Source organism: Leguminivora glycinivorella, chromosome 3, assembly GCF_023078275.1.
Source record: "Leguminivora glycinivorella isolate SPB_JAAS2020 chromosome 3, LegGlyc_1.1, whole genome shotgun sequence".
Taxonomy (NCBI): Eukaryota; Metazoa; Arthropoda; class Insecta; order Lepidoptera; family Tortricidae; genus Leguminivora; species Leguminivora glycinivorella.
Window position 1 is genome coordinate 23,433,786 of NC_062973.1, and position 13,948 is coordinate 23,447,733.

A 13,948-nucleotide genomic window follows, 5' to 3' on the forward strand; every position below is an offset into this window, starting at 1 on the left:
ATAATATATGCCTTGAACTATAAGGTGTCCTTATTAGATTTCATTAAAATATCAAAAGGTACTAACATCAGTATGAAAACTAATCAGAATAACAGCGCCCTCTTGACAATCTATACTAATATTATAAATGGGAAAATGTGTATGTCTATTTGTTTGTCCGTCTTTCACGGGAAAACGGAGCGACGAATTATCGTATATTTGAAGTGAAAATGAAGTGCTTCCACTGACAGCGTTAAACGTTTAACGCTCAGTATTACCAACTCGAATTTTAAAAAAAAAAGAACATTCAGTCGAATTGAGAACCTTCTCCTTTTTTTGAAGTCGGTTAAAAAGTACTAGACTGATGCCAGGAATATGCCAAAAATATGCCAATTTTTGTAGTGAAACTCTTGAACTTGTCCGTATTTAATAAGTTTATGTTTGTTTTTTTCAATAATTTGAGCAATCAGCAATGTAAAATATTTAAAACATTAATAACCTAACCACAAAATTAAAATTTTGAAAAAACCCTTGACCGCGACATAGTAGACCGATTTTCCTGAAACATTACTAAGAACACTCCCGTCTAACTCAGCTTTTAGACAAAAAAAACATACATACATACATACAATCACGCCTGTATCCCATAAAGGGGTAGGCAGAGCACATGAAACTACTAAAGCTTCAGTGCCACTCTTGGCAAATAAGGGGTTAAAAGAAAACGAAACTGTGACATTGCAGTGACAGGTTGCCAGCCTCTCGCCTACGCCACAATTTAACCCATAAGTATCCCATAGTCGCCTTCTACGACACCCACGGGAAGAAAGGGGGTGGTGAAATTCTTAACCCGTCACCACACAGGTAAAACACCACAGACAAAAAAAAGTAAATCTAAATCGGGTCATCCGTTCGGGAGCTACGATGCCACAGACAGACACACACACAGACAGACAGACAGACACGTCAAACTTATAACAACCCGTCGTTTTTGCGTCGGGGGTTAAAAATTATGAAAGTTACTAAACGCAAAAACGTGACCGAATGTTTTTAAGGTTATGTGACGAAGGTTCACTTTTCCGCGAGGAGGGACTCCACGCACTATATTTTGAGTGGAAATAGTTGCAGGGATAGAAAGTGACGTAGGCTACAATTCGTCTCTTTCTAACCACCCACTCCAGGACCGACGCTCCAGGGGTGGAATACCGGTAAGGTGGGCTGAGACCGTGAAGAAAGCTTGTGGTTCCATGCAGATGGCAGTCCATATGGCCCTAGACCGCGTCAAGTGGAGAGAAATCACTGTTGATCACGATCCTCAGCCACGAGGGAACGACTGAGAAGAAGAAGAACCTCCCACTGCGCTAAAATGGGGGATGAAAGTTTGTGTGGAGAATTTCGCAGTTTTCGTTTATCGCGAACGAAGCTGCGGGCAACAGCTAGCAGTTATATATTTCTGCACGGGTAGCATGGTCGCGCGATAGACGATAAAATATCAGGCCGTCCCTATCGCACTATTAATAAGTGCGATAGGGACGGCCAGATGTTTTATCATTTATCGCGCGACCATAATTGCCTGCCTGCATGGTTAGGCTTTATTACGGGAGTTGTTTGTGATCCTTGAGTGGGTTTGAATGCTCCGTCTAGTAGTTAAGGTGGTCTGTGCGTGAAGGTAAAGGTCTGGCAGTTATTGGGTTACACCCAGATGTTGTTGACCGCTATTGCCTAATTTATCATCTTATCTAATTATTTTCTCATTACATTATCCATGAGTGATTGTATTACTTTGTGAAGCGATTTCAATGCACACGCAAGTCTAATTACTTTACCTACTTTTCCACTGTGTTACCATGCTGGCATTTACTTATTAAATCTGAGAAATTATCATCGTCCTCCTTGCGTTATTCCGGCATTTGCCACGGCTCAAGCTGCATGCTGCTTATTGGAATCAGCCCGGTTTCTTAATGATGTTTTCCTTATAAACTGAAATAGATACCATACACTAAAGAAAAAGCGATCAAGCCCACTGGTGGCGAAGCCGGGAATCGAACCCGGGTCTCCAGCTAACGCGGCTGACGTCAAAAAATATTTAATAAAATAATTTGATTTGTTCCCTACATCGATGTTTTCCTTCACCGAAAAGCTACTGGCAAATATCAAATGACATTTCGCACATAAATTCTGAAAAACTCATTGGTGCGAGCCGGGGTTCGAACCCGCGATGTCCGGGACGAAAGTCGCGCGTACTTACCGCTAGGCTACCAGCGCTTCCGCTGAGAAATTATAAAATTAATTTCGTTTGACATAATAATATAGTTAATTGGGTATTTAAAGTAAAAACTACAACTAACGATTGGCGAATCATAGTCACCTATTTCAATTTAACTACCTAATTACTGCTCAATAAATCTAAATCCGCACATTCATAATATTAGGTGTACTGCGTAATTGTAATTGTCATGACTCATACCGCTAATACTATAGACTCACACTTAGCTGTCAATTCAATATGCTGTAAATTCCTGGCAATATTTTTAAATTGAAAGAATTCAGCTGAAAAAGCTTACTTGCTGGTAGCAGACTGGTATGCGTAGCAGCTGTTTTTATGCAGTAAGCTAGCAGGTAATTACTTTTTAAATCTAAATATATAAAAGAATAAACTGACACTGACTGACTGACTGACTGACATATCAACGCACAGCCGAAACCGCTGGTCCTAGAGATTCGAAATTTGGCACGTAGGTTCCTTATAAGGTAGAAAGGAGCACTAAGAAAGGATTTTTCAAATTTCACATCCTAAGGGGATGAAATGAGGGTCCAAAGTTCAACGTTTGAATAAGATTACTTTTAGTACGCGGGCGCAGCCGCGGAGAAAAGCTTGTATTTATATGTAGAAGATTTATAAAATCTCTAATTCTAATTTCGTAGTTTCCCCTAATTGCGACATCTGTGGGTCAATAGAAGATGTTTATCATGTTCTGATAGAGTGCAATAAAAATCGAGCTCTCAGGGAGGCGCTCTTAGCCTCAGCCAACCTAAACCCATATGACGTTGGCGCCTTTATACACATTTTGAGTAAACCAGCATCAGACACAGCGAATATGGTGTATAGGTTGGCGATGAAAAGCAGACTGACAGGGCCGATATGTAATTTTTATAAAGGTCCTAAAAAAAAATCGTAGTAAATTTAATATAATAAATAGATGTACTGAGCTTGTTGAATAGGCGTCAGTTTAATTACTGCTGCTTTTATCGTTACTCGTAACATGAGAACGAAATGTAATCAAAGTAGTTTAAAGAGAAACGTCTACGCGAAATAGTGAATTCCATCACGATGTTTTTTTCACATGCTATTGGCACATTTTTTTTTCACTTCAGAAAATTAATTTGGGAATACAACTGTTCATTTCTTAAGCGTGGTTTTGTTAGTCCCCACTGATTGCGCGTTATGTAAATAGTCATTGATTGTGACATAACAACCAATTAAATAGTTTAAGGTGTTATTACTCAATCAAAAGTTACTTTATATTGCTCTGTTACCTAATAAATTGCTCTTTGTTTGAAAACTCCCCTTGTTTCAATATTCAAGCTTAATAAAATGATTAACTAAACCGATAATAACGTAATCCGCTTTCCCGTTGTCGGGTTTCAAACAAATTATTGTACCGGATAATAGATTCGATCATTTTGTTACGATTGAGCATATTAATCAGCTGAAGGGCTTATCCAATACAGAGTTCAGCAAAATGATTGTACCATTTTACTTAATTGCACCTCAGACACCGCAAGCTCAGTCCGAGCGATTACATGACTGGCACCTCCCCGGAGGCGATACCTTTATTCTCATGTTTACGAATGCCCGATATCACTTCACAGCCATCCGTAATAAAAGAAACCTTTCCTCCTGACCAAACAATAATAACGAGTTTGAAGAAAATCGTGCGTCCCTTTAGTTCGGTGATTTATGGTATCTGATTTGTAATACATAAGAGGAGACAGCGCGGCGTCTCGCGGGGATAGCGCCGTGGGCTCCGCGCGAGCACTCACATAGATACCTTTACGACCGTCTAGTCAGATTAGTGTTAAGCTAAAGCGTCCTACAAAAAGTGGGGCGCGGGCCAGGCGTTGATGCGATTCACGTCTATTTAAATTCCAAATGCGGCGCGCAAGTGCAACCAAGGTATATGTTCGCACTGCACCCTCGATGTAGGTCAGTGTCGGATGCGCCGTTCAACTTACGACGTCGATGAGCTGGCTGAGCTTGAGTTTGATGCAGACGCGGAGGACATCGGTGGTGTTGACCACGGGCCGCACGAGCTTGTTGTAGTTGGAGAGGAGGTCGTCGTAGAGGCGCTTGGCGTCGGGGTTGCCGGCGGTGGCGGCGCGGGCGAGGCAGCAGGCCGCCAGCCACCATACGAGCGCGGCCATCAGCTCCCGGGCTCGGGCATCGTTACGTAAGGCTCGACGGACGGACGGCCCGGGCGCGACGCGGCACAGTACTGCCGCGCGCGCGAGGCCCCCCTCACCCCCGGCTCTCACCCCGCCGCCGCCGCCCGAACCCGAGCGCTGAAGAATCACCGTCCGACGCGACACTCTTTTGTATATTAGCTCGACGCTCGCTGTTCGGTTTAATTAACGGACTAAGAAAAACGAAAAAGCTTGCTACAATAAATAATATTTAAAGATAATGATCTTAAACCGCTTTTTGTGAAGATAGAAATTATTTTTACAAATTTGAATATTTCCATAATACAACAAGAACCTCAGTTTACAAAACTTCGGATACTTAGGAAGCAAATATCTGTTTACGTTACTTACCATTAAGTGTTAATTATCTTTGGGACTTGACTTTTAATTAGTTAAGTTGAACCGAAATTATCGATAAGTCGGATTAAGGGGAAGCTCCGGGCGTCGTTTCAGAAACAATAAACGCAAGACTAAATTTCGTTGAAAACTTGACTGCCGCCACTGCCTTTAAGAAAGTAAGAATATGTAAAATAAAATAAAGCAAGAATATATTATGTCTTCGCATTATATGTACTCTCTAGTACTAATGAAATCAAGGACATAACTAGTAAAAGGGTACCAAGGCGGAAAATACTATGTTGGAAAACCGGATTTGGGGCGTCCCCTTTCTTTTCAAGGCACGGATAGAACTTGAGATGAGGGCCGTATGCATTAATAATCATTATGGTTAGGCGGAGTCTATGACCACTTGAGATGTAGCATATTTAACGGACGAGGCTTGAGGCCCTTTATTTGATGGAGGCTCTTAGGCCGTGAAAAATTAAAACAAATTCGTCCTTTCAACAATCTTGTTGTTTTTTAAGATAATTACTTATATTACTTCGGTTTTCTCTTTGGTTTAGCTTTCTCATTCGTTTTTACTTTAACAAGAAGTGGCATACAATCCTGTATCTAAATACTTACGTACACTTTAACTCCCTTATTCATAAACGTACACTAAAGTTATCAAGCCAATAAGGTAAAATACCCCATAATGGACGGTGATGCCATTATGGACAAAAAAACACAAATCCTTAAAAATAAGTATCTAAAATAAGTTTCTAAAAACTGACGGCTGTGTACCATAAACTAGAGTTGTAGACCTGTTTCATTTTGAAGTTTCAATTAATTCGGTTATTTCTGAAGGATTTGGCGACAAGATAAAATTCACCAGTTTACTGAAAAAAATATCAAGACGAATTCTTAGTAATGTTGTTAAGAGAGTTGAGTTCATGTATAAAATAATAAAAAAATAACGCACGGTGTAATCTTGAATGCGTTTTACTTACTGCATTAAGCATGAGATAAGGTATACAACATACTAGTTTGTTGCTCCAAAGATATAAAGAAATGACGTTATTTTGCAAGTGTCCATTACTGGACCCGAAAAACTGCGTACCTCCTATAATGGACAAGGAACAATTTACAAAACCAAAATTTACAAGAAACAATCCTATGTTAAAATAACCCAAACTAATTGTATTTATGGTGTATAAAATTGACTCATTGCGTATCAGTTGGCTTTAAAAGTAAAATTTTAAACTTATTTAACTGTCCATAATGGGGGATCCATTACTGGAGAACTGCCGTCCATAATTGGAGAAAAAACACCTAGTTTTAATTTGTTAACTATGAAGAAACCAATAGGAGTATCTATTCTGCAATACGCTTGAAATGTAAAAAAAGGATAGGACATTCAAGATTTAACACGCTTTAGAATTTTTACATTTATCAGTGAAATATCAAAAACAGGCGAATTTTTTTCTTAAAGAATTGGGTTTTCACCTATACATTTAATCATTATGGTTGAAATATCATAAAAACAGGCTTTATTTGATGGAGGCTCTTTTTGAAAAATTAAACTGTCCTTTCCATGATTGGGTCCGTCACCTTAAAGTTCGTTTGTCCCTTTCTATCACACCAATACGCACACCAAGTCGGAAAGGGACAAACGAACTTTATCGGCTTGATAACTTTAGGGTACGTTTATGAATAAAGGGGTAACACTATGCAAAGTCTCATGACCTCTTAAACTAAAGGAATTCTAGTAATGCGTACAATTATAACCTACAGTTACAATACTGTAGGTATGTCCTGATTTCTCGAGTAGGTACTAACGGTTGCAGCCTGTCCTTGTCAGTGTTTCACTGATAGTATTCCCGGCATTGTGACCACCAATACAATATTTATTTATACGTGTAAGCGGGGCAAATCTCGACTGGGGGACAAATGTAACTGGTCCAATTTTTCCATGTTTTACAATGTTAATACAATTACAATTAAATAGAGTGTCCAACGGTTATATATAGCAGGCGTGTTCAGTGGATACTGGATACGTCATGTAGAACTCAACATCATAGTGTAATAATAATGGAAAATATGGATCAGTTACAATTGTCCCCCAGTCGAGATTTGCCCCGCTGTACCTTATGGCATTATTAAGAGTCACTTTATAAAATACTAGCTTTTGCCCGCGGCTTCGCTCGCGTTAAATCCAAATATTCGGCGTGCTTCATACAAATTCCACCCCCCATTTTAGGGAAGTGGGGTGTTAGAAAGAGACAAAAAGTAGCCTATGTCACTCTTCATCCCTTCAACTATCTCCACTTTAAAAAATCACGTCAATCCGTCGCTTCGTTTTGCCGTGAAAGACGGACAAACAAACAGACACACACACTTTACCATTTATAATATTAGTATTTATAATATTAGATGCTTTGGTAAGTTTACTCTTTGGACAGACACACAAAGGCACAGACTTAAACTTGTCTGAAAATTTTGTACAACTATTACCTACATATAATATGGAATATGGTATGTTCGGATGTCTCGAGTACAGCGGTTGCAGCCTCAGTCCTTGTCAGCTTCACCGATAGCATTCCCTGCATTCTGACAACCAATACAATACGAGTATGCATTTCATAAAATCAATACAAATCAGTGCGTAGTTCACATATTTGCTTTGTGAATTTTGTGATTGAGAACTGTGTAAGTGCGTTTTCACATTATCCGATCCGATATCGGATGTCGGACCGATATCCCTTACATTACAGGCGCCATCTTGGATGTTTTCTATTGAAATCCTTCCGACATCCGATATCGGATCGGATAATGTGAAAACGGTCTAAGCGTTACTAAAATTGTGCCTATTTCATTAACTTAACAGTCACTACATACGGGGAAATCCATTATCGGCTTCGACATAGCGCTACAATCGTAGCTCAGCGGTGACTGTTTTGACGCAAACTGCCATGAGAACTTAGATACATTAATTAGTCCATACAGATGTGTTGCGAAAAGAATTTCTTCGTATTCTAACGAAAACGTACAAGCGTATCATGCTATTTCAGTCAGTTTCAGTACACGACGTCCTGATACTGTCTGAAATACCATGACAAATACGAACGTTTCCGTAAAAACACGATGGAAAACCTTTTCGCACTACGCGTCTGTACCTTTTGATACGTTGTACATAGTGACATAACTATACATGTGCTCAACTGATGGTCTTACTTTCAAAGTACGTAAATAGCCCAAACGCTACATATTTAAACAAATTTGTCAACTGCATTTATTGTTAAAATAAAATAATTTTATTCTTCTTCTTCAACAGCATTTTCCCGGCCTAGCGTCAGGGTCCGCTTTCCTGCTCGCTCAGCCTTCTCGACTTTGCCCGGTTTTCGGCATCCTCAGGTGAGAGATAATAACCTACATAAAATTAATCTGTAAAACCCTGGGTGGCTAGCCGAATGGCACAATCGCTCACGAAACGCACACGAAACGAAGCGCTAGTAGATATCTATCTGTCGGAGAAATGCCATTCGGCTACGGGGCCAGGCCTCTTTAAAGCAAGAGTAGATATAGGTATCTCATAATAAGCGTGCTCCACCGTAGACCGCATCATCACTTACCATCAGGTGTGATCGTGGTCAAACGTCTACCTACCTATTCAAACTTAAAAAAACAAATTACATTGTCATCGTCCTCCTTGCGTTATCCCGGCATTTGCCACGGCTCATGGGAGCCTGGGGTCCACTTTGACAACTAATCCCAAGATTTGGCGTAGGCACTAGTTTTTACTAAAGTGACTGCCATCTAACCTTCCAACCCGAGGGGTAAACCAGACCTTATTGGAATTAATCCGGTTTCCTCACGATGTTTTCGTTCACCGAAAAGCGACTGGCAAATATCAAATGACATTTCGCACATAAATTCCGAAAAACTCATTGGTGCGAGCCGGGGTTCGAACCCGCGACCTCCGGAACGAAAGTCGCACGTACTTACCGCTAGGCTACCAGCGCTTAAATTACTGCATTGTATTCAAACTTGAATTCGAGATCTCTTACCGTCTTAGCAGCCCTTAATCTGTATTTACATAACACGATAGGAACGTCCGCGTGACCCGTAAGTATACCCACGTAGTAACCATAAGTACTCACGTAGACACTAGATGTAGGTATAGAAAAGTGGATAAGGTAAATACGGGTAAGTGTGTCATTATGAGGAAGTGTGTCTGGCCTTCAAATTAGACCTGCTTAAACGAATAACAAATAATAGTAATTCTTTAATTTTGCTATACTTAAAATTCTAATATTATGATAATATTTAGACATGTGTGTAATAATAGTGTAACAATCTTTTACTTGTTAGGACCTTGTATATTTGTTAAGTTAGATTAAGCACACCTTCTTTGCATGCTTTGATAATCAGAATGTACTATGGAACATAATGTATACTGTAAGAACTTGTTTTATATACTACATACTTGCAAATGAATAAATGATTTAATGAGTAGCAAGTAGCAAAAGTATGAACTCTAGTAAACACCAGTCACAATGAGTAAAAAGGTTAGTCACCCTTATCCTTGTTTGGCACACTTACCCGTATTGACCTTTTTATCTTAGGTGTTAGAGGACACCAGAAAACACAGGTTACCACTATTGACGCCTCTTTGAAAGTGATGCGTAGGGATGGGACGTCGACTAGTGATGTCCTTATATAAGATACAAAGTGTACTCTCCGAAACTACCACCCGAGGACTTTATACTCCTTATTTATAACAAAAAATTTTCATATAACTCATAACAGTTGCAACTTTAAAATTGTTACGCTTAGCAAGGTATCAAAGGGTTTCAAAGCAGAATTTATCAATAAAAGTTTAGAAGATTGATAGAAGTATTTCATAAATATTAAAATGAAGATTTATAGGTATCTACCTAACTCAACATTTTAACATTAAAAAAGGCCCTCGGTCCGGATCGTACCTGGTCCAACAGATCTCATTGGCTATTCAGCGTGGTAACGCGGCCGGTGTGATGGGGACATTTGAATCAGGTACGATTCGGGACGGTTTCATTTAGCTTAAAGTTATTATTTTATATATGACGAAGCCTGTAGCGGATAATATATCATCATGGGTTTGTTTGACGAAGCATGTTGTTAATTTGGATTTGTGGCCACCTGAGGAAGCCTGCGTTGCGGATGAATTTTCACATGGGAGTAGTGTTAAGTTATGTTTTATTTTAATGTTGGAATTGTAATTGTTGTATATGTATTCTTATTTGACCCTAATAAAACGGGCATATTTGTGGCTAATACCCTAATAAAACGGGCATATTTGATTTGTGGCCACCTGAGGAAGCCTGCGTTGCGGATGAATTTTCACATGGGAGTAGTGTTAAGTTATGTTTTATTTTAATGTTGGAATTGTAATTGTTGTATATGTATTCTTATTTGACCCTAATAAAACGGGCATATTTTCTAAAAAGTTATTAAATCTAAAATGCACAAGGTTTTTATCATTCTAAGTCTTAAATGACAAATTCAATTAAATCAATTTTGGCCGCTACTGGACCCCTTGGTATTTTTATTGTTTGCCAAATTTACCAACAAACAATTTAAATATCCTAAGAAATAAACACGACATAAACATTAAACACGTAGTCCCATTACAACGGAGATTGCTTAGAGTATACGTATAAATTTTAATTTGTGCCGCGAGGGGCTGAAAAATGTTAATTTTACTAAGACCGGGCGTGACGGTGGATTAGACGATATGATAAATGCGGTGCGAACGAGATCCTGCGGGCGTAGCACACTAGTTGGATAAACTTTATCACATCGGTGAGTCCCTATCGCACTTATGAATAGTGTGAAAAGGACGGCCTGACGTTATACCGAGCTTGCCTGCCTGCTTGTACTCGCTGAGACTGAGGGACGCGTCAAATTTACACGGTTAAAAGGTGGTGTAAATCCAGGGAAAAGTTTGGAAAGAAACGGCCTTATTGCAAAAATGTTACATCGCTGCGTCAGAATGGTCAGTGACAAAAATCTCACTTATAACTGACTGAGACAGTACAGTATTTCGGTTAGATCTCTGTAACATTTTTTGAATTGGGCCAGGACAGATGAAGCAGTGAAGAACTTTGCAAAATATAAAATAATGACCTTGGCTGTAGTTGAGTTAGTCAGGAAAACGATCAATATAGTCATGTTGATTTAACGTCATCGTCATGTTGTTGGCTTTTTATTCAATTGACGAATTTATATTTCTATGAAAAATGATCATTGATCCATAATCCTAACTTAATACCTAACTTATTGTTGTTAATAATAATCTTTATTGTTTTAATGAAATTTATGACTTGTAAATGTACTTATTTACCAATAAATTCAGTATATCTGTATATCTGATGACATTCGCTTGTTCCTTGGCGAATGATATGGTAGGCTCTTTCTATCTTTTTCAGCTTCTAATTACTTATTAGAAAGCTTTATTTATTAATAAATAAATAATTATGGTGCGTGGTTCTTATTCAGAAACGCTTGTTAGGTCAATTTCTTGACACAATATTTCGATCTAATGAATAATCTTGGCATTGGAATTTACTAAAAAATGGAATTTCAATAGAGATTTGACAAATTTTATGAACTTCCACTACATTTTCCTTGTTACCTGTTTTCACTAGTATTTCTCCAACTGACAACTCGTTAACTGCAGACTAGGTGAGCTAACTTTGTTGGGCTAACGCTCCTGCAGAAGAAACGTAAGTCACGTCGGCTAAATAAAGACGGAACGTTTATCTTTGCCAATAAACAATGTAGTAGGTATAGTCTGTTTGAGTAAGTGCTGAGAGAACAGTGTTGTTACTCGTATATATTTATCTATCCTAGACAAAAGGAAATATCGTCACTACTTTTAAAAAACTTGTATCTTCGTCTGTCAATGAAAAGAAAATTGTAGTAAGTATGTATGGAATGCATATAGACTTACTGCGTTTTAACTTTGAGAAGCAGCGTGAGATACGAGATTTTTTTAAAGTAGTGACGATATCTATGAAAAATTACCCGTATTTACAAACTAGCAAAGTGGATAAATAGAAGCTTTTTTCATTATACTTCTTCTTCTTCAACCTAGCGTTTTCCCGGCCTAGCGCCGGGGTCCGCTTTCCTGCTCAGTCTTCTCCACTTCGCCCGGTCTTCGGCATCCTTAGGCGTGAGATTGTTCTCTTGCATGTTCGCTCTCACGACGTCCAGCCAGCGTAATCAAAAATATGTATTTCCTATTTACCCGATTTTTATAGGTACTTCATTAAGATTTATTTCTGACATAAAATAAAGTTTTTTTAACTTTAACACTTTTCTCAAAAATGAATTAAAACCGTTAACCGGAACTTATTCCATGTTAAAAGGGTGGATTTCGTCAGAGAGCGGAAGTGAAGCTACTATGCGCAATGCACCAACCCCAAGACCAGAACGGGAAGCATGGTCGCGCGATAGACGATAAAATAGCAGGCCGTCCCTATCGCAGTATCTGTAAGTGCGATAGGGACGGCCTGATATTTTATCGTCTATCGCACGACAATGCTTCCCGTGAAGGTATCATTCAATTTTATTTGGATTTCATTCGTTTTTCAAAAGAAAATATGTTACTTACCTGAATCTATCAATATTCTTCGCGCAATAAATGCTAGACTGCTGATTTTGCAGTGTCACGCATTGTATGCCTGATGGGGCAGAACAAAAATATACTTAAAAATATTGTGTGCCAATGATTCGTGTGATAGGCGAGGAGGAAATTGAACGTTATCCCCAGTCTTGTCATAGTGACAGAGCAATTTGCGAAGCAAATACAGGAAGCTGATTAGAAGTTAGAAATTGATACCAATTTGAACTCATCTTGCTATCGATGATTTGTCTTGTTTTAGTTATCGGGGTACGTAGCCGAATGGCACAAACGCTCACGAAACGAAACGCTCGTAGATATCTATCTCTATCGCTCGTGCGTATTGGCGCGACAGAGCCAGACTACCTTTCGCGGCGTTTCGTTTTCGTTTCGCATCGCAGAAATGCCATTCGGCTACGACACGTGTAACTTATAGTACGTATTAAGAAACCGAACAAGTGCAAGTCGGGCTAATGAAATAATTTTTAATAGGTTATATTTTTTATAGATTTTCATTTTTACACTTAGTATAGTTTTAATTGACAATTCAATGCCCCGATCGCAGTCCTTGGCAGATATATATATACTGGTCTTAGCGTCTATTTCAGACGATTTCTGGTGCAATGTCCGAGATTCATCGCTTTTGGTGGCCAAACGGACCTAATGCGTTTATCAGCAGAACTGTAAGCCACATACTTTTGGCTTACAGTTCTGCTGATAAACGGACGAAAGGAAATTTTAAGGCTTTGTGCCTGAAAATTATAGTTCCCAAAGTCACAAAATTAAAGTTTTGAAAAAAAAAACCCGATATAGTGGACCGATTTTCATAAAACATGGCTAAGAACACTCCCGACTAACTCAGCTTTCAAACAAAAAAAAAGTAAATCTATATCGGTTCTTCCGTTCGGACGCTACGATGCCACAGACAGACAAACACACAGACAGACAGACAAACAGACAGACTCGTCAAACTTAACACTCCGTCGCTTTTGCGTCGGGGGTTAAAAACAAAACTCACAGAATATGAACCCCTCGAGATATCAACACCATTAACAATCTGAGACGTTTGATTCGAATGCCACTCAGATCTCCACCTGTACCGGATACCGCAAAGTGGTTCTGTTGTTGTTTGTAATATCTCCATCTTTTGTATAATTGTGTATAGGCAAGGGGAAATAGCTGAGTAAGCGTATTCTCACTACACACTAAGATTATATAAAAAAAAATATGGTTTAGAAAAAAAAGAAAATTATGGTTTAGAAAAAAAATATATTTTCTCAAACATGGTATGAAATATTGATGTTATGTGTTAAATTTAAATTGATGTGTATAGTGAAGTTTTTCTGTGCTTTGTTTCATGAGTGCCATAATTGGCAGCGAAGTATGACGTTGCAGGTGCGGCTAGGACGATTGATAGATAATGGAATTTCATACAAACCTTTCAGGCCAAGGCCGGCAAAGTCCTCTTTTTTAATTTCCAAACACAGATAATTGTGACATAACATCCAGGTATTTAGCCAATTA

At 38.8% G+C, this 13,948-nt stretch overlaps 1 protein-coding gene across 2 annotated transcripts in view; it reads right to left on the minus strand.

Moving 5' to 3' along the window:
* LOC125224930 (acetylcholine receptor subunit alpha-like) overlaps positions 1–4,447 on the minus strand; it is a 167,388-nt gene extending 162,941 nt beyond the window's left edge. For both annotated transcript variants that reach the window (XM_048128448.1, XM_048128447.1), the window contains exon 1: positions 4,213–4,447. In XM_048128448.1, the coding sequence (XP_047984405.1) occupies positions 4,213–4,401 (189 nt within the window). In that variant the 5' untranslated portion in view covers positions 4,402–4,447. The remainder of the gene's footprint in view (positions 1–4,212) is intronic.
* Between the last annotated feature and the right edge of the window lie 9,501 nt (positions 4,448–13,948).